Raw genomic sequence first — 22,550 nt, 5'->3', positions numbered from 1 at the left:
ACACAGTGGACCAACACCAGCAGATGGAACCCCGAACCATTACAGACTGCAGAAACCTTACACTGGACTTTAGACACCTTGGGTTCTGTGCCTCTCCACTCTTCCTCCAGACTCTAGAACTGTGATTTCCATATGAAATACAAAAGAGGGCTTTGGAGCACTGAGCAACAGTCCAGTTCTTAAACTCCGTAGTCCAGGTAAGATGCTTCTGACCGTGCCTCTGCGTTTAGGAGTGGCTTGATATTAGGAATGCAGCAGTTGTAAACCCTTTCCTGGAGACATCTGTAGGTGATGGTTCTTGATTCCAGCCTCAGTCTAAGTTCTTGCATCAACTTTGTTTTGACAATCCTCTCAAGGCTGAGGTCATCACTGTTACTCATGCACCATTTCCACCACATTTTCCACTTCCAGAAAACTTTCCATTAATATGCTTTGATTCAGCACTCTGTAAACAGCCAGCCTTTAAACTGCTTGAATAAAAAATGTACTAAATATTCAAATAGTTTGAGAGACTAGATTTTCATGCACTGTAAGCTACACTGATCAAAAGTAAAACAAAAAGGCTTAAAATATCTCACTTTACATGTAATGAATATAAAATATATGACAGTTTACCTTTGTGAAATGTAACATCACCAAGGATCGACCAAGTTTGACACTTCCAGAGTAGTGTTGGCTGAAGCCCAGCTGCTTAGGCTCTGCTATACCTAGCTCCGATACAACTTGAGATTGCAGTTCCTTTCGTTCAGTTTTTAACAGCTTTAATGGCAATAGTTTCAAGCACTGTCAGCATACTACTCTGGACAGATCTGGACACATCTACCAGCAACTGGTATTGCCAATGGTATTGCAATACATAGGAGCTGAAGGCCACTGTCATTGCAGCCTGGGCTTTAATAACCTCTCAGCAGTGCCACAAGCTGATTGCCCCCATGCCACATGTAAAGGAGCCCCAACCAAGTACTGAGTGTAGAAATGAGGTTCATTAAGTAAAGGAATGGTTCTAAATAATATGAGAGGCTCTTTTTCCAGCAATTTAGTTTTTTGTGCGTGGAGCTGCTGCAGTCCTGCTGGTCTGATCTGAGTGAACATGCTGCTCAGGGTGTTTTTTCTGTGACTAATTGAAGCAGCAGTTTAGCTGCTTCCCCAAAATGTTAAACCCGTCTGTCATTGAGGGAGAAGTTACATCAGAAACGCTCAAAACCATCACAGTATGTTACACCTCTCCTCATACGTTTGCAGACATCTCGCCTCCTTTTGAAAATTTCCAAGTAATATTTCATTTCCACTGTTACCGCAAACATTAAGTTAACAAGAACTTGGCTGAGGTTTTCAAACGATTGTTAAAAGCAGAGATTAAACCTCCTGAAAGGTTTGAGTGTTAATATCACAACAGCTTAGCTGTTTTTGGAATATAGCAAAACCTAAAAAGCTAATATCCTAAATGATCTCCAACAAAGCAAATATACTCAGCTGTGTTAAAAACATTTAAAATAGCTAAGCGTCCCCAAACATTAACCTTTGGCAGCGTAACACTTCACCCTTAGCATCATCTGCTAATGTGGTCACTTTATTTTTGTCAGTGCTTTTAAAATGACAGTTTGGTAAAGCATCAAATGTACAGAACTTCCCCTTGCCCAGCCATACATAAACTCCACACAGTTTGTAATGATGAATATGTGATGATTTAGCCAAGTTACCGCTTTGACAGGGCTAACAGAAATACAGCTGAATTCTTTATTATGAAAATATTGCAAAAGAAATAAAAACATGTTTAGTTATGTTAAGACATTTTGAAAAGCTACACAAAAATAAACAAAAACGCATTCAAAAGTCAAAACTCCCCAAATGTTTTACTTGGGTAGCATGAGTGAACCTTACCCTTAGCATTACCTGCTATTGCTATTTTTTTTATCTCTTGGTTCTGTTGAAGTGATAATTTAGCTAAACAGCAATCATTTCTTTGCTGAAGCAGCTAAACTGCTTATAAAACAATAGCTAGCTAATACAACGGCTGCATGGCCTGTTCCTTGACCTTGACTTGTTGTTATATCAGCTCTCAAAACTAGTGTCCAACCCTCCTTCCATCCAAAACAGTTCATACCATGGATTGGAAAAGAAAACTGACACTGTTCGCAAAAAGTCACGTCTTGCATTTCGAGGAAGATGGAAATTCGGTTTAGATGAACGTTAAGTTTTACGCTACTTCGCTCATACTTAGCAGCAACGTTTTCCTGGCATTTTTGTCATTCTTCTAAACGTAATTTTTCAAGCAGTTCATGAGGAAAAGCGAGACTAGCCTGGGCTGAGTGTATGTTTGCGTGATGTAACGTCAGCTCAGGGAAATCAGGACTTTGGTTTCTGGGCATTTGGCATCATTTGCAATTTGCATGGCTTGCATCATTCGCATCATTGTCAGGAAGAAGGCTGGTTTGCATGAGGTGGGAGAGCTGCAGTGTTCAGAGAAAAAAAAATAACGCTGCTGCCTGAACTTAGCTTCACAGTAAGACACAGGGTGAGGTCAGATGGAATTTTTGACCTGATAGAGACTCAAGCATGTCAGAGTGCAGCTGCTGCTATGCTCCACATGGCAAGGGAAAGCACCTGTGTTGTAAACACACATACACACATACACACATAAACACACACACACACACATTTATACACTTTATTTGATTACACATAGCAAACAATATCAGCAGAAAATGAATTTTCTCAACATGCAGCTGATTTGATCATTATGACTGTTACAATTTTAGAGAGGTAGAAACATCAAACAGATGAACTTCAGCTGAAGGAGACCATCAGTGGGATGGTCATGTAGGATGGTGGCGTGTTCAAAAGCCCCAAAACGCATCATTTTTACTCACTCTTGTGTGTATTACCGTCTGCAGCACACTGCCTTCCTGCTCTTTACTCTGTCCAGGAGGATGAAATGATCTGGTTTACTGACAGCAGCCCTTTTATTAATCACACCTTGGTTGTGTAAACACCAGTTTCTACCGCTTGTCGTGTTTCTTTACACCATTTGAAATCCCCAGCTGCACTTTGCATTGTCTGAACATTTCATGACGAATGCATCAATATCACAATTCAATAAAACTGTGAAAAGCCAACGTGTTCAAAATTAAAACAAAACATTTGACGCATAAACTGCAATTTCAGAAAAATCAGAACGATTTTCTTTCAAGTCATTAATCAACTCAGCTCAGCTCAATTCTACTCAGCTCATGCGATTTCAACTCTACTGAGCAGCTCACTTCAATTCAACTTAGCTCACCTGAATTCAACTCTGTACTCTCAACTGTACTCAACTCAGCTCAGCTCAATTAAATTATAAGCAACTTAGCTCAGCTCATTTCAACTGTACTCAACTCAGCCCATGTCAATTCAACTCTACTCAACAGCTCAGCTCAATTGAACTCAGCTCAGCTGTACTGCACTCATGTTAATTTAACTTTACTTGAATTAGCTCACCTCAGTTAAACTCAGCTTAGTGATGTTTTTTCCACTCAAGGTCATTAACCTCAGTTCAACTCTACTCAGCTCGTCTGACCTCAAATTAACTCTATCCAACTCAGTTCAGCACCACTCAGTTCAATTAAATTAAGCTCAATTCAACTCTACTCAGCTCAATTCATTTCAGCTCTCCTCAGCTCAGCTCAACACAATTCATTGTATTCAGTTCAATCTTACCTCAACTCAATTCAATTCAGTCCAGTTTAACTCAACTAAATAAAGCTCAATTCAACTCTACTTAACTTAACTCAGCTCAATTTAATTCAGTCCAGTTCAACTCAATTCATCTCAACTTACTGAAAAATACTCAACTCAATTTCACTCCACAATTCACTGAACCCAACTCAGCTCATCTGGCCTAAACTGCACTACAAGCCATTCCACTCAACTCGGCTGAATTCAACTCAGCTTAACCGAACTCAGCTTTGCTGAACCCTAATCAAATCAACTAATTTTGTTTAAACTTTACTGAACTCTACTGAACTCAGTTCAACTAACACAGCTAAGCTCAGATCAACTCAATTTGCCATTTCATGCATATCTATGTAAAGAGAATGAAACAGATTTTTCTTGTACCTCAGTGCAACACTTAACGGACATATTATAACTGTTTTAAATGTTCTGAATACTGCACATAGTACAAATACTGTACAACTGATACACATCCTTACTTTCACACAAGACATTACAAGTGGCAAACAAGCTTATATGTGTTCACCTTGAAGTCGGCCATGCAAACCACAATGAGCCTCTCAATTCTGCAACCCGAGTTGAAAATGAGGAGAATCCACATAGTAGTTGCTAGAATTTTATTGGTCTGCAGTTGATGTTTCCCATACAATACATATATTTCTAATTACATCAATATTATTTAATATCATACAAATAGTGCAATTCGATTTTATGTTCATAGATGGTGAACATTTACACTCAAAACTGTTACGTCAAAAAAGTGAAAACGTGTTCACTTTCACTTAGCATTGTTCTTTATGACCATTTTAAGTCAGCTGAGGCTAAACAGGGAAAGAGAGAGAGACAGATAGAGAGAAAGACAGAATGTGTGCTGCAGTGCTGAATCTGCCCCTACTTGTCTGGTGTGAAAGTGTAAAACCCCCTAAAACAAATTTGCTGTAGTAAATAATTGAGAAAAGTGCTCTGTGTTTTTCTTTTTTTGTCTTGTTTCTTTTTTCTTCTGGACTATTTCTGGGGTTTCGGCATCTCCGGAGCCCCAAAGTTTTTTTTATGCAAAGTTTCCAGGAGTCATGTGACTTCCAGTCTAGTGCAAGAGAGATTTTCTATCTCAGACCACATCACACACCACTAATTAGAGAGAGAGAGAGAGAGAGAGAGAGAGAGAGAGAGGGAGGAGGAACTGGCACTACGCATTAAGCGGTGAACCGTGGTCGACTCAACACACTTCTCTGTACACACACACACACTCACACTCATCGAGAGAGAGAGAAGACAAGAGAGAGAGAGTGAGGGAGAGAGAACAGAGGAGAAGTTTCAGCAGGATTGTTCTGGGTATGGCTCAAGGCTCTGACAGCAACGACACCAGCTACACCAAATCCCCATCACCGGGAAATAAACAGGTACTACTCTCTCATCTCTCCATCACTCCTTTTTCCCTCCTCTTCTCTCCCTCCTCCACTATCTCTAAGCAACTCCTATCTGGTGTATTTCTTTTTTGTTGTGTTTATGCTCTTATTATCTTTTTGATTTTGGGTGAAACTGTCCATTACTGAGGAACTCATTCACTTTGCTCTCTACACAACCTTTCATGATCATGGTCTATCTGAATCATTTTTCACTTTAGCATGCAGTTCAGTTTCATTCAATTAATTCAGGTCAGTTTAATTCATTTTAATCCAGTTCAGCTCGGTTCATTTTAATTCAGCACAGTTCACATCATCTCTGTTCAGCTCAGCTCAATTCAGTTTCATTTAATCCAGTTCAGCTCGGTTCATTCTAATTCAGTGTAGTTCACATCATCTCAGTTCAGCTCAGCTCAATTCAGTTTCATTTAATCCAGTTCAGCTCGGTTCATTCTAATTCAGCGCAGTTCACATCATCTGAGTTTAGCTCAGCTCAATTCAGTTTCATTTAAATTATTCTAATTCACTGCAGTGCAATTCATTTTAAGTCAGTGTAGTTGATAATTAATAGTCTCTCTCTCTCTCTCTCTCTCTCTCTCTCTCTCTCTCTCTCTCTCTCTCTTTCTCTCTCTCTCTCTCTCTCTCTCTCTCTCTATCTCTACACAAGTTGTTCATTCATTTCACTTCATCTTCTCTCCTGTAAGGGACAGCACCTGCTCAACCTCTTCCGTGAGAACAACGATAACAGGCGCATGCTCTCGTAGTAGCCCACAGCGTTGCAGTAAGACCGTCTGTAATTGGCTGTAATATTGTGGATGTCCCCTGTCATTGGTCACTGAAATCAAAACTGCATGCGCGCTAAGGCTAATGTCTCTGTCAGATGGGCACTGACCCTGCACAGCAAAAATAGTCACATCAACCAAGTCCCCAAAGTTTGGTGTCTTTAACCTTTACCTCGGAGCTACAAGGCTAATGTACAACAGTAATTAGCCATAACTGCATGTCTACATCCTCCTACACAAAACAGGTGGACTCACATGTTTGTGTGGTTCGGTAGTTAACACCATCATAACTGTAGAAATATGAGCTTCACTTACTTGGAGCTACATTTGGCCTCATAGTTCATGGTATGTTTTAGACACCAGTGACAACATGTGGGGCAAGTAGGGGAAGGGGACATATACGTTTAATTGTCTGCTAACCTTTAAACTCTCAAAACCTGAAAATAACTGCTGCTGGTGATGCAGCTCTGAATCATGTGGATATTGTGCAGCAGGAGCACTGAGATTGTTACCCACAGTCAATTACTCACACTTTTAGTATTAGCTTTGTGCGTGTATGCTGTCATGAATTTGGACGGAGCAATGCGATGACTGATATTTCCCACACCTCCAGAGTGGGCTTCTGCAAGAGAACAGTGAGCTACTGTAAAGAAAACAAAAAAATCATCTTGTTGTAGCACATAAGCTAAGTGAAAAGCTGCTGTACAGTAAAAACATGGAATGATGATCATGGCTCAGCCCAAAAAATGCTGGGTAAAACGTCCACCCTCTTTCCATACCTATCGCGTTAAAGACTGTCAGGGACTTGATGTTCCTATTCATAGTCAGCTGCAATCACCAGCGCACAGCCTATGTCCACCTCTGAAGAGACTGATTCACTGTATACACCACTACAGTGTTTGATTTTTGCCTGATCTGGTAGCCATGTGGATCCACATGCTAGTTAGACCTGCTGATATGATCTTTTAAGGCTGTGAGCTACTGATCTGGGAAAACACAGAAAAGCAAAATTATTTAAAGTATTTGGACACAGCTGATGTGATGTGATGTTTTCTACCGTTGTTTCTTTCCTTTTACAGCCATAACACTCACTAGCATAATGCTAGCTAGCTACCAACTACCTAATGTACGGCCTTTTTGTGTGCTGTCTTACAGGTATATTGACATTTCCAAGACCTTAAGCTTAGATTTAGGACCTTTAGGTATAGAGTTAATGGGACCTGTCCCAAGACTGTTAGAGCTCGGCCTCCAGCCACAGCCACAAATGTCAAAAATACAGTATGATAATACTCATTTCTGCACACGTTAAGATCCTGGTAATGTTAGTGTGAAACTTACAACAATGCAAAGCTTGTAACAGACACATGTATTCTGCCTCGTCTATTGCTGTGATAAAGTGGCTCTTATTCAGTGAAGAGTTCTGGCACTGCTGAGCTGCTGCTGTTGTTCTCCATTTCTAACGCTAATTGAATGAAACCTGCTCACGCTACCGCTCACATTGGCAACTGGTATAGGTAAAGCATAGGGTGACATTTCTTTTTTCAGCCAGAACTGGTCCAACCTACTGGAAAATCAGAATGTGATTGCTAGATTGGTGCTTAGTGTGACGCGTAAGGCCTGCAGTTTTACCACTGATGCCTCAACCAATGAGAGCTTGTTTAGCTGTATCTACCCAGAAACCAGAAAATGATGTGATGAGAAATCTGAAAAAAATCCTGATTGGACAGTTTTCTGTTTGCTGTTTCCCAAATGTAACCCTTTGGTTGCCACCCAAACTTGACTAGTAGTGTAACACTGCAGAGTTTAAATACAATCATCATTCTACTGAAAAAAAGGGAACACAAAATGACAGATATATGTTTTTACTGACCAGATTCTAGAAGTTCCAGAAGTGAGGTGCTACCCACCTATCCAGAAACCACTACACCACTGCACAGTGGGTCCCAGTACCACATTAAAACGTAAGCGTAGCTTCTCGTAGTCCTTATTTAATGGCTGCATTGTCTAATAAAGCATTCAGAGAGAGAGAGAGAGAGAGAAAGCAGCATAAAGATGAAGTGACATATGAGTGAAAGCAAGAGTAAGAGTGAGATACAGAAAATTTGAGAGTTAGATAAAGATAGAAATGCAGATATTCATAGAGAGAAAGCTAGATTGCTAGAGAGAGATAAAGAGACACAAACACAGAGAGAGAGAGAGAGAGAGAGAGAGAGAGGGGGGGGAAGAGAGAGAGAGAGAGAGAGAGAGAGAGAGAGAGAGAACACAAGAGAGAAAGAGGTGGTGTGTATGAGTAGTAGAGGTTACTGATTTTGAAAGTGCCGTTAGGGACAGGAGGACAGCTAGCAGCCCCACCACACCCTGAACCAGCCAGACTCACTCATCAGCACTCCATCCAGCCATCTCCATCGTGCTAGAAATGCTAACGCTAATCATGCTAACCGGTTCCTGATGCTAGCATTCATTTATGTTGTGGTGGATTTTTGTATCCAGCACACCCACACTGTCTTATTGAGGGTCTGTGAGGAAGTTTCAGGTGGAAAAATGTGCTCAGATGTTTTGTGGTAGCAGGTGAACATCACTGCAATCACACACTCACACACACATACACATACACACAAACACACACACACACACAGACAGACACACAGGCCCCTGACATTAGGGTAAGGATTATCTGTGTAATACATCTTTAACCACAGTTAGTTTCGATCTCACAATATGATTGGCTGAGAGGGATTTACTAGTATCAATATCTTTATTTGCAGTGAAGAACAGAGGGCTGTACTACCTCCAGCTTTAAAAGGTGCCGTAGAATGGAAACCTGTCTCTTAATCCTTGCATAGTTGAAGAAAAGAAAGAAAATGACCAAAACAGAACTGTAAAACAGGCCAATTCCAAAACCCCAAAACTGTTACATAACAGTCTTGACTCCTTATATTTACTCCCCCAAAAATTGACCTACGCTCAGCCCACTAGCAAAAGCCTTGGGGTGCAGTGAACTGCAACAGCTACTTCAGGAAAATACAGTGTTTTTTTGTAGTTACTTGCACTCCAGTAATACTGATGGGAGAATGCAACACCACTACACTCTGCTAGATATCTGAAAACAGGGTGCTACACAAACCAGGCTTCACAGCTGCAGCTTGGGGCCTGAGCTGGGGAAAGGGGAGTCAGAAGCGCCAGGGAAGCAATTATGTTTCCTTGCTAGGTTAATAATGTCAAACCTCCACCTCTAATTTTTCATGAGCAGTTTTTTGGCAGCAAGTGCAGCCATAATCTGTACGTTGCTAGCACAGCTGATGCTTCTAGTCTAGCTGAAGTGGTTCATACACTCGTTCACATCCTGTTATGGTCATTTCAAGGTGACATATTCCACACTTACAGAGGGTGCGCTCGCAGATGACAGTTACTTATGTTCAAATATCAAAAGTAAAACGTGCTCGCTGTTTTATGTTGTGGATTTTACCAGATCAGATATGTACACATAAAACACCGTTGTCCAAAGTTTAAACCACTCTCTCTGCATTTATGAAATGAATGCATGAAATTATGTTAGCTAACGCTACCTGATCTGAGAATGCTAAAGCTGGACTGGGTTGTGAAATTCCCAAATTCCCAAAAAGTGTGTCAGCTAAAGTTTGTGCAGATGCATGTGCTTGCGCTAATGTTCCCTCAGTTTGTGGAGACAGGGGGTAGTTTAAGGTCAGACGGTGTACTTAGCTTCATAAACCCTCGATGTTTGTGGATTATGGGCTGAATTCGGGTCAGAAAAGTGTTCAGTGGATTTTTTCAAAACACTTGAGGCCAGCCTGCCTGGTCAGACACCCAGAGGCTAATTTGTCCCCCTTAGCTAAATATGTAAGCACGTGCAACAGTTTAGCTAAAGGTTACTCCAGGCTATTCTTCAGGAACTTGCACTGACAGCACAAATAGCCGTGAAAAGTGAAAATTCCAATGCTGAAATCAGCAAAGTATCCCTTTAAGAGCAGTATCCGCGCCCACACACACGCACACACACACTCTCTCTTTTACCAAGGGTCTGTCTGTGGGGAAGTTTCTGGTGGAAAAAGGTGCTCTGATGTTGTTGTTGTGGGTTTTAGCAGATAAACGTCACTGTGCGCACACACTTACACAAAACCTCTTAAGGGAAAATGTTATCCATTATCTTTACTAACATCAAACCCACCCACCCCCCCCCCCTCCCCCTTTAACACTGTGAGGTAAACAGTGGGTATCAGTGTGCTGGAGAGGGTATCTGTTGATGAGGGTGACTCTTGTTACTGGTGGGCTTTAGGTTAAAGTGTTGATTCTGTAACTAATCCTGGTTATAAAGAAGGAGTCTAGTTCAACAGATACATTACTTGATTGATCAGCGAATTCTATTGTTGCTACACACACATATATATATATATATATTTATCATGAAAATATCAAGTAGCATATTATACTGTTGCCATATCATCCACCATTAAGTAATAGTAATTAATAATAGTTTAAGACAATTATAGCAATAGTTCTAATAAATTCGACTCATCTTACACTATGTGGACTAAAGTATTTGGACACCCACTTTTGTTGGAGTAAATGTCTCTGCTGTCCAGGGAAGGTTTTCTACTAGATTTTGGAGGAGCATTGCTGAGAGGATTTGATTGCATTGAGCGACAAGTGAGTTAATGAGGTCAGGATGTTGGATGATCACCACCCCACCCTATCCCCCAACTCCCCAGCTCATCCCAAAAGTATGGGATGGAGCACCATTCATCATTCCAAAGACCATAGTTCCACTGCTTCACAGCTCAATGCTGGGGGTCTTTATACACCTCTAGCCCACAACTGTTTTTGGCATAGTGACAATAGATTCATGTTTATCTGCTCCAGAGAGTCCTATTCTATTGACAATACTTCTCCACAGGGAGATGTGCACATCTTTGTCAGCAATGGGTTCAACCTAAAGTAGCTGGATGCGACCAATAAAAGGTCTTAAGCTAATAACAGATCTGAGGGATTGCAGTAATAGTTAGTGTCAGTGTCAACATTAAAAACGTGATCAAAGGGGGACTTCACCATTTTTTTTTAATTCTTTGCCTAATTAAGATGTAAACAACGTCAATTTAATTTCAGCCTTCGACAACGTGTCCTAACAGCAAATGACGCAAGCGAGCGTTCCTGTAATGTTTAATAAGGGTATTAGCAGAAACAGGGGAAATCACTACAGTGCTGGCATGCCTGATTTTAAGCATGCCTGATGTTGTGTTGCTAAATCATGCTGAGAGTATTCTAAAAGTATAAAACACACTCTCCCAGATTGTAGCTGAAGTCTGGAGATGTTGGCTGATTGGTCTGTAGTTCCAATCAATCAGCTGATTCAATCAGCATCTCCAGTCTAGACGAAGATACTGTGGTACTACGCTTGAACACTAGCTTACTGTCAGGACACAATGTTAAAGCTCCAGCACTAAAAGCTAATCAAAGTTGTGGCTCACAACTGACAGAGAGCTGACCTTTCTCCAGGGCTCCACAGACGACATGAGGAAGGTGTTGAGACGAGAGAAGAATCGCATCGCGGCCCAGAAGAGCAGGATGAGGCAAACGCAGAAAGCTGACAGCCTGCACCTGGTGAGAACCTTCGAAACCCGACACACCTGCTTACCAGTACATGCACCACAAAAACATTGACTCCTCCAGTAAACATGCTGATCTAGCACTGAAATAAGGAAGGTCCAGTATAAGTGTCTTTCCATTAAACATTTCTAGAGGAACTTAATACTTCTTATATCCAGCATCGATCAGCATACAACTGATAGGCTCTTAGGCTACATTCTGGCACCCGGGAATGTCCAGCGGAATGAGGTTGTAGAAGCAGTTGACCAGTGATCCCCTGATGCTGTTGATCAGCCAAGACATCTGAGGTGTGTTTTTTTACAATACAGTTTACAACAGGAGATGCTCAGGTAACACTGCTAACAAACACTGGGCTTAGACTGTCACCAATTGCATCTCTGTATAAACACACATGAACCTTTGTCTCACCAAACACGTCCAGATCTTCAGTTGTTTGGGGAATCGACATGGTTTAGAACATGGTATGACAAACTCCAGTGACCAGTGTTTGCTAGCCTTGTTAGACTAGCATCTCTAGCTGTAAACTAAAGAAGCACAGGTCAGATATCCAACATCATGATCAACTGCACCTAAGGTCAGTGATGTTCATAAGATTTATCTGAAAACGAAACCACATCGATTCACCAAACAACAGAAGATCTGGATGTGTTTGGAGAGACAGGTTGAGAGACAAAGGTTCATGTGTGTTTATACAGAGATGCGATTGGTGACAGTCTGAGCCCAGTGTTTGTTAGCAGTGTTACCCTAGCATCTCCTGTTGTAAACTTAGAACAGCTCTGCAATCAGAGGAGAAACTGGACAATCCTGGGTGTCTTGGGTTGTTTGTGTGATTTTAAGGGTTTCTTCGTTCGTGCGAGGCACCAGTCTCTCACCATTGCAGAATTCATCACGTCTGGCTGTGCCACTGGCTCAAGGGTGGCCGCCAAGTCACGACTGTGTTTTTTGTCCATGCTGAGGACGTCCCTGTCGGTATCGCTAGACTTTGTCAACCATTGAGTTGACAAACTGTTTTGTTCCACATTGGCAACTGATGTTCGTATTTATTTAGGCTCTTAAGGACAGTTCTTTGGCGAAAAGCCAATTCCCCTCTGTTATTATGCAATAATATTCTAATTATTACTAAGAAGAATATTGCTTGTTTTTGTGCTTTGCTATTGACATTTCAAGCATCAGCCTTTTGGAGAAAGTGGTCCTTTTTGTTCTCTACGCCCTAATTCTATTAAAGTTATTATATATAGCCCCCCAGCCCCCCACCCCCACACGCACACACACACACTAAGAGTGCTAGCAAAGCTAATCGCAAGGCTAATCAGCTAACGGAGGCGCGGGCTCTTGTCCTGCCGTGTATTTACATGGAGCACTGGTGAGCATGTGGCGATGCGTCATGGCTTCTGTCGAATTTCACACTTGGCTGTGGCTCTGGCCATGTTTGCCTCCGATTCTGGCATTAATTAGATGGCGTGGGAGAGCGGCCGTGGCGAACCCTCACGATTGTGCATCTAGTTAGAAAAAGCGGCAACATTTCTGTCCCTGTCTCCTCTTTACACTTTTTCTGCGCTTTCGGAACAAAACGATCCGTTCTCTTAGTCACCATTATTGTTGTTCCTGGGTGTTTCTGTCGTTTTCTTTATTAGTATTACCTCTGTGAATATAAAAACAGGGCTTGTTGTCATTTCTGAGTCAGGGTGTAGACTTTCAGTGGCATCGCCTTGCACATCCTCACTCAGCGACAGAGTGTTTGCTGAGCACACACAGGCCTTACGGTTACTCAAACCTGAACCCTTCAGTCTCTTTCACTACACAGTGTGTATATTCGATGACTGGCCGTTTAGGATCACTATTACTCATGTCCTTTCACTACCTATGGTGTGGACCACCGGCTCTCTCGCCCCGCCCTGATCCTCTCTGTCTGCGGTCGGGGTCGTTACTCTGAGAACCTTATACAGAAGTGTTTCCCGACGCCGGTGCTTGGGGGGCGGGGGGGACCCATGCTGCAGAACTGAGATCTCCCTGCTCTAACACACCTGACTCAGCTCTTCTTCACGTGTACACCAGAGCCATTAGGCTAATGGAGCTAGCAAACATGTACCCCACTATTTAGTATCATGCAAACTTAAGCTACGAGGCTAATGTGGCTAACAGGTATTGAAAGCTTATACCCCTTTAGTTAGCACTGTGCACATAGTGTAGGTAACAAGCAATGGGACCATTATCGAAGCTTGAACTCCACTAATTAGCATGGATCTAGATGCATGACTTTTAGCTACATTAGCCACATGCACGTGCCAGAATTAACTGCGCATGCTTAAAGAGTGTGCAGCATCTTAATGCAGGAGTCTTGTTTTGAGAATCTGATTCCAGATCAGTGCACCTTTTACACATCCAGGCAGAGGACTGATGCTGATTCAGTGTTGATTTAATGTTGATTTGCCCCTTTCACTGCTCACTGTTATTACTGAAAGTGAGCGAGATACTTCCTGTCGACCTCCTTAAAATCCCCAGCGGTCATTTCTCAGTATTCTATCAGTGGATCCTCGACCACAACCTAGTCAGGTTTCCTTTGAATGAGAGTGAGGTAGGAGTTCTAATACTGTGGGCTGAGCTGATTATCACGAAACTGAGTTTCCAATTCATCTGATAACTAGCGCTAGGAAACTCACTTTTTCTTTAGCATGTAGCACTTTTTCATCAGATAAACAGCTATCCTGACAAGGTACTCTAGATAGCACAGCAAAACAAGTGTAACTGCTTTAATGTTACAATCCTAATGCTGTGAGGAAGAAACTGCAGAACACAGAAAAAGATGTTCTAATAACATTAATATCCAGAATGAAGTTCATTAATAACATTAATATCCAGAATGAAGTTCATTAATAACATTAATATCCAGAATGAAGCTCTAATAACATTAATATCCAGAATGAAGTTCATAAATAACATTAATATCCAGAATGAAACTCTAATATCATTAATATCCAGAATGAATCTCTAATAACATTAATATCCAGAATGAAGTTCATTAATAACATTAATATCCAGAATGAAGCTCTAATATCATTAATATCCAGAATGAAGCTCTAATAACATTAATATCCAGAATGAAGCTCATTAATAACATTAATATCCAGAATGAAGCTCTAATAACGTTAATATCCAGAATGAAGTTCATTAATAACATTAATATCCAGAATGAAGCTCTAATAACGTTAATATCCAGCATGAAGCTCTAATAACGTTAATATCCAGAATGAAGCTCTAATAACATTAATATCCAGAATGAAGCTCATTAATAACATTAATATCCAGAATGAAGCTCTAATATCATTAATATCCAGAATGAAGCTCTAATAACATTAATATCCAGAATGAAGCTCATTAATAACATTAATATCCAGAATGAAGCTCTAATATCATTAATATCCAGAATGAAGCTCTAATATCATTAATATCCAGAATGAAGCTCTAATAACATTAATATCCAGAATGAAGCTCATTAATAACATTAATATCCAGAATGAATATCATTAATATCTTGATATTTTCTAATGTCGTAAATGTTCTAAATGTTAAATTTGTGCTGTTACTATTATTGAATATAAATGAACAACACTGGTAATTATTACCTTATTCACTGTCAGCATCAGCTAGCATGCAATTAGCACACTCAATATGAAAATACTCTGTATTATTTGCCAGATGCTAAACTTAAACTTTAGCACATACACTTATGGTAAATGAACACTGTGTGTGTGTGTGTGTGTATATATGTGTGTGTGTGTGTGTGTGTGTGTGCGTATACGGCCCTCACAGTGAGCACCGTGTGGTTTCTATCTTCACGGCCATGCATGATAAACAGGAAGCTGAATTTTCCCTCCGTATGACGTTTCCTGTAGTACTTTTATAAGCCACATGTCGATGCAGGGTGAGAAAGCTCAGCGTGGGCTGCAGGGGGGAGGGCACTGCTGTCATTTCTGGTAAGGACAATGAAGGCCGTGGGCAGGACGAAGCTTGAGTGATGTGCGTCACAGGGGCATACCCCAGATGCTAACACTAGTGCTAACTGGAAGGGAGTGGACTAGCCCAATTGGTCTGCGGCCTCTGAGGCGTCTCTACAAAAACAAAAAACAAGCTAGCGGGAACTCTCTCTCTTTTCTGGCTCTCGCCCCTTCTGTCACCCACACCTGTAGACCAAATAACCCAACACACCTCTACATCAGCGTCACCCCCCTGTCAGATTAGTTTACCAGAAAATGTCACACTCTCTTTTCTAACGTAGATTAAACGAACACCCACAACGCACACTGGACATCACTTAATCTCTCCAGCTGCTCTTTAAATACTGGTGCTTTTTCTTCTGAGTTTAAAAAACCCCACAACTGAAACCAGTAAACCAAAAATTCAAATAGCATGAAAAATGTGGTAAGCAATGTCTAAAGCTTTTGAACTATTAGTCTATTTTAACTAGCTGAGGTTTTCTTGGGTAAATAGCAAAGCACTTTGTAAGTCGCTCTGGATAAGAGCGTCTGCTAAATGCCGTAAATGTAAATGTTCTACTGATGTCCAAGCTTAGACTGGACTCATTAGACTGGACATTATTTCTATTGTCTCAGACTTACTAGGAATTGTACTTGGATTTTGTCTCCGCAGTAGCCTGAAATATTAACACTTGGACTTGGAGAGTATTTGTAGTCAGACTTGTATTGGTCTTGAAAATATTTGTACTTAGACTTCTCTTGATCTCGATAGTATTTATACTCAGACTTGTCTTGGTGTCCATAGTACTGGTACTTAGATCTCTCCTGATCTCTATAGTATTTATACTCAGACATGTCTTGATCTCAATAGTATTTATACTCAGACATGTCTTGATCTCAATAGTATTTATACTCAGACATGTCTTACTCTCTATAGGGTTTATACTCAGACGTGTCATGGTCTCGATACTATTTATACTCAGACGTGTCTTGATCTCGATAGTATTCATACTCAGACATGTCTTGATCTCTATAGTATTTATACTCAGACGTGTCTTACTCTCTATAGGGTTTATACTCAGACGTGTCATGGTCTCGATAGTATTCATACTCAGACATGTCTTGATCTCTATAGTATTTATACTCAGACGTGTCTTGATCTCTATAGTATTTATACTCAGACGTGTCTTACTCTCTATAGGGTTTATACTCAGACGTGTCATGGTCTCTATAGTATTTATACTCAGACGTGTCATGGTCTCGATACTATTTATACTCAGACATGTCTTGATCTCAATAGTATTTATACTCAGACATGTCTTACTCTCTATAGGGTTTATACTCAGACGTGTCATGGTCTCGATACTATTTATACTCAGACGTGTCTTGATCTCAATAGTATTTATACTCAGACATGTCATGGTCTCAATAGTATTTATACTCAGACATGTCTTGATCTCTATAGTATTTATACTCAGACATGTCTTGATCTCTATAGTATTTATACTCAGACATGTCTTACTCTCTATAGTATTTATACTCAGACGTGTCTTGGTCTCTATAGTATTTATACTCAGACATGTCTTGATCTCTATAGTATTTATACTCAGACGTGTCTTGGTCTCAATAGTATTTATACTGAAACGTGTCTTGGTCTCGAAAGGATTTGTACTCAAATTTGTCTTGTTGTCTGTAGTATTAGTATTTGGACTTGTCTTGGTGTCTGTAGTATTAGTATTTGGACTTGTCTTGGTGTCTGTAGTATTAGTATTTGGACTTGTCTTGGTGTCTGTAGTATTAGTATTTGGACTTGTCTTGGTGTTGATAGTATTTCTAATCAGACTTGTCTTCTGTCAGTTATATTTGAACTCAGACTTGTCTTGGTATTGACGGCGCTTGTACTAACATTTCTCTTTGGGTTGATAGTATGTGTAATCAGTCTTGTCTCGTGTCAGTAGGATTGGTGCTTAGACTTGTCTGGTGTCGACAGTATTTGAACTCTTTGTGTTTAGTGATTTTAGTGACTTGCATTACCAGTTAGCTACATTAGCATCATCCACTAAAGAAGCAAACCTCAGACACTAAACATGTCCCAGACGTCTGATTTTCTACGAAATGAGTTTAATGATGAGTTATGTGTTTATGTGTTTCTGCAGGAGAGCGAGAGTTTGGAGAAGGAGAACGCCGCTCTGAGGAAAGAGGTGAAGAAGCTGACGGAGGAGGCGAAATATCTTTCCACGGTGTTGAGCAACCACGAGGCAGTGTGCACAGGCGTTAGCCACACCCCCTCAGACCTGCTGTACGGCGCACCTTTCCACCAGCACATCAATGTCCCACACTATCCGCTCTGACCAATCACAGCCGGAGAACTTTGCGGTCTGTTAAGCGCCTTCGCGATGGCCACCGACGATTATGGGGAGGGAAAGTGCAGAAGTGCGCCATCTGCTGGTTGCGTTCAAAACCTTTTGAATCGCCATTCATTTCTCCACAAGGAAAGTTTGGATCGCGGATTAAGAATCACGTAAAGCTTTTGTGGAACAGTCTTTTTGTGACCGTACATGAACAGCAGCTACGAATACACCATAACTGGAAAGTATTTGGCTGTGCAGTACAACTGTAATACACAACTGATACTACTAAACCCATGCCGGTGTGTGTGTGTGTGGGATCGTGTCAGAGTTTGTGGTCCGTTTTAGGGGAACACTCTGTGCTTGTCTTTTGCTGTAACTGAATTTAAAGGGGCAACGTGGCACTTTGTCACACAACCTGTACTGTACGTTTTGAACGCAAACAGCAGGGGGCGCTCCAGCAACTTTCCCTCCCTATCTTCACGACAACTAGGTAAAACAATGTACGTATATGATTCACAGCTATGTGGAACAACAGAGGCTTACTCACAATGTGACTACTGATGGATGAAGTGTTATTTCTGCTCCGTACGTGTCCTGCCGACAATACAATAATGACCTAACGTTTGTTCTTTGTGGAATAGGAATAAGTATTTTATGATAAAAAAAAAGATTCAAACAAATAAAATGAATAATGTATCTTTTTCTGTATGTTGCATTGAACTGAAGTGTTTTGGTGCATGACGATGACCTACTGAATGTCCTAACGGTTTTTATTGTGTTAACTGTAACGCTAGTGTTCAGCGAAGCCAGCCGTCTTCTTTTTCTTACGTTACATTTTTTGTTTTGTTTGTTTTCCCTGTCCCGGTTTTGTTGGGACACTAGCGTTGATTGTGATCTGGTTTCTTTATTCTGTGTAGTTTTAATAATTCTTTCTTGATTTAGTGATTTATTTCTGATGACTTAGTCTGCTGAAGATTAGGTGTTTACACTAGGCCTTGATTGAGTCTGAATTTTGAAATGACTTTTTACAACTCAACGTCCTTGACTCAGATTGCACTGACCGCTTTGGAAATGTCCTTTTTTGTGTACTTTGGATTAACTGTCACAACAGTGTGTCGTACATGCTGGGCTAGCAGATAAAGGATGTGATTTTAATAGTTGTAATCCTCAGCTTTCGAGGAGATCTTTGAACAAAATAAAACACCATGTAAAATAATGTCTGGTTTTGCTTGCTGTTCCGTTTTTAGATCAGATCTGTAGTTTCATCTTGGGAACGAACAGAAGGGGGAGCACCGGAGCAGCATGTATGTGTGGGTGATGGGGGGGGAATGAGAGGCGGAGATATTGGGTAACAGGTGGAATAGTGAATATTCTGAACTTAAATGTTTCCAGTAATAAGTTCAGAAAACATGTTGGTGAGTTGGATGGGGAAAACTGATGTCGGTTTAACTTCCTTCAATTCAGCAATATCTGGTTTTATAAACGAAAGTGGGACTGGGTTTTTTTCCCCATGTCATTATTTTGACAGTTACAACTGAGATTAAACTGTCAATATTTTGACAAAATTAGTCATAGTTTAGAGACAAGTGTGTCATTGTGATGGAATCAGTCACAAGTTTGGATTTATTTGAGAAAATCAGTGAAAATGTGAGAAAACCTAACAGGTGAAACATTTTCTTAACTTTCAATGGAAGCTAATGTAAAAATATTTCATTTCCAAGCTATTTTAAATAATTTCTGTTGGACCCTTCATGATGGACCAGCATAAGGATATTTTTTTTGTGTGTGTGTGTATATATATAGATATATATACATATATATGTATAATATTGAAATAAGACAGATACATAGACAGATGCAGACAGACAGATAGCTACATAGACAGATTCAGGTACATACAGATAGGTACATACATACATATAGGCAGATAGACATAGATACATACACAAACACACAGAACTTTGTTGATCTGCAGCATTACATAACCATGTGATTGCACACATGGATGAGCATCCAACCGCAATATGATAAAACAAGTATAAGAATAGAGCACTATGTGAGTGCAAGATGTATATTTATTTGTATATTTAAATGCAGCTATGACCCAAAAAGATTGGCACCCCTGCACTTCTGTCTGAAAACTCATTTCAAATAATTGCACATGATTATTTCTTTCTAAAAGCTGAGAAAAAAGGTAAATTCTGGTAGCATTCCGCACACAGAGCTCCAGAAATGGACTGGACAAAATGACTAGGAAGTCAACAGCCAAAGTTAACCTCCCTGGACGTGGACGGAAGAGAAAAAAGCTGACCTGCAGACAGATGGCAGCCAAAATAGAGCTTTCTGGTAAAGTGCATCATTTTCATAAAGTGCACCCAGTTGTTCTGCTGGGTCAGAGGTCAGAAGCTCTGGAGAGTTCTGAAGTGGCCAGAAATGAGTCTAGATCTAAATCCTTCAGTGCACCTGTTGACAGGTCTCAAAACAGCAATGTGGAGAAGATAGCCTTCAAATCTGAGAGACCTGGAGTAGCTGATAAAAGAAGACTGGTCCAGAATTCCAGTAGAGGGATGGTAGAAGCTCATTTATGGTTACAGAAAGTGACGTGTTTCCGATATTATTTCCAAAGCGTGCGCTACGAAATATTATATTGAGGGTGCTGAACATTTTGTCCAGTCCATTGCTGGACTTCTGTGTGGAATCAGATCAGATTGGACTTTTTTCTGTGCTTTTTAGTGCTGCTCCCATATAAACAAAAAGAGATAAACACATGAACACCAGAGCTTTTGCGACTGCAACTGTGTTCTGGGAGAAGTGGTGCATTTTCTGAAAGAAGTGCAGGAGTGGCGATATTTCGATGTTCCCTATGTACAGAAAGTGCATGCAGCAGGAGGTTACACTTTAAGGGAGTAGAACCACTGTGCATAACAATGGAGTGCAGCACCCCCATGTGTTCACTCAGAGTGGAGCTGTTGGAGTGCAGTTTTAAAGCACCACCTGCTAGCAGTCTGAAGAACAGCTCACTACCCAGAAGCCACAACACAGCATCGACATAATGTAGCAGTCTTGAGATCAAAGAAAAAGCCTGTTTAGTCCAAGGTGATCAAACCTGCAGAAGAATGTAAGTGCGTTCTTCTCTAATTAGATCCTTTTGGCATAAAATAAGACACTAACACTCCAAAATGAGAGGTGTGAGCAACAGCAAGGCAGTGCGGGAGCTGAACCAACCCAACAGGCTGAAATAAAGAGGAATTAGGAGCCCCTTCCAACCAAGGAGAAAGTCCTCACTAATGATCTCGAGTGGAAGTTAAAGCATTGGTGTTTAATAAAGTACAAACCCATCCCAACCGCACACCCCTGCGGAGGACAAAAAGAGAGATTTGAGCTCATCACCCCTGCTCTCTCGGGTCTCTGGGACTCTCCAGAGGGAACACAATGGCAACGTGACGCTCACTTTAGTTTGGATACAGCTGCTCTAGCAACACTGTCTCTGGATGCCTGAAAGAGAGGGTGAGAGAGAGAGAGATTAGCTGATTAGGTCCACATTCTGAACCACAAAGCACCACCGTCTTCTGGGTTTGGATTTTTTTAACCCGAATTAATGAAATTCAGCACATTGTTAATAAACACAAGACATGGAGGATGGATTTGGAGTGAACACATGTAGCGGTGAGTATTCACTCTACTCCTCTGAGATTACACTCATTAGGAAAACATAATGATGCTTCAGTGATCAGAGAAGTGCCACAACTGCAGACCATTAATATATATGCTTATAGATATGTATAGTGTATTGTATGTGTGTATATACATATATATTAACTGTAAGATTGAAAATCGAGAAGGGCAAAAATGGAGATACAAGGTTTTTGTGTGACAGCAACAACAAGGCTTTTTATTTTATTTATTTATTTATTTATTTTTGGGAGCGCAAAATTTTGTTAAAAGGTTCTTTGAAAAAGAGTTCTCTTTTTTACTATATTGCTATCTAGAACCCTTGGTATGGTTTGTTTAGAGTGTGAGTGCAGCATCATATATGATGATTTCTGCTCATTTATTCTGGCGCGCTACTGAATTCTGTAAAACACTGTTTCTCCTCCTATCGTTAAACCTGAGATGGACCCATGCAGAGTTGGGTTGGTGAGAAATTGTGGATCATAGTAGAGAAATGTATCAAACTAGATTTCTTTATAGTGTCGAGGATCGAAACCAGACGTGGACATAACGACTCAAATATACACCATTTTATTTTCCTGTCAAAAAACCACCAGTGGATCTACAAGAATTTAAAGTAATGTAATGTTTACGATGGTAAAATAGTGGCAAATGGGGGCCTCTGGGGCTATTTTTGGCTGCACAGCACCCTGCGTGTATACTTTTAAAATGAACATTTTAATTATATGAGACTCAAAATCTTCTTAAACCCATGATAAAACCGTGTGTCAGGCATCAGACAGTGTGACAGCTGTCCGTAGGAGCTTTTAGAGGTTTAAACATCCATCCAGTTCCATTCTCACCACAAGTGTAAACAAATCTGACCCTGCAACTTCAAGTTTCTCATCAAACACCACGCCCAATGACTCTCTTTAATGATTTCTCTTTAAGGATCCTACCGTATTTTACAGTTTCGCAAACCCTGTTGTATTTTTTCCAGCTCGCAGCTTCTTCTCATGTTGTGCAGATGGATGTGGATTTTCCTTGGAAACGGCG

At 40.6% G+C, this 22,550-nt stretch overlaps 1 protein-coding gene across 1 annotated transcript; it reads left to right on the top strand.

Moving 5' to 3' along the window:
- Positions 1-4,868: 4,868 nt before the first annotated feature.
- batf (basic leucine zipper transcription factor, ATF-like) lies at positions 4,869-19,059 on the top strand. Its single transcript, XM_072694550.1, has 3 exons — positions 4,869-5,111; positions 11,408-11,512; positions 17,649-19,059. The coding sequence occupies exons 1-3, from the start codon at positions 5,046-5,048 to the stop codon at positions 17,841-17,843; spliced, it is 366 nt and encodes a 121-aa protein (XP_072550651.1). The 5' UTR covers positions 4,869-5,045; the 3' UTR covers positions 17,844-19,059.
- Positions 19,060-22,550: the final 3,491 nt, after the last annotated feature.

This window comes from Salminus brasiliensis, chromosome 1, assembly GCF_030463535.1.
Source record: "Salminus brasiliensis chromosome 1, fSalBra1.hap2, whole genome shotgun sequence".
NCBI classification, from domain to species: domain Eukaryota; kingdom Metazoa; phylum Chordata; class Actinopteri; order Characiformes; family Bryconidae; genus Salminus; species Salminus brasiliensis.
Note: the sequence above shows the minus strand (reverse complement) of the source record. Positions and strands in the feature narration are given on the sequence as shown.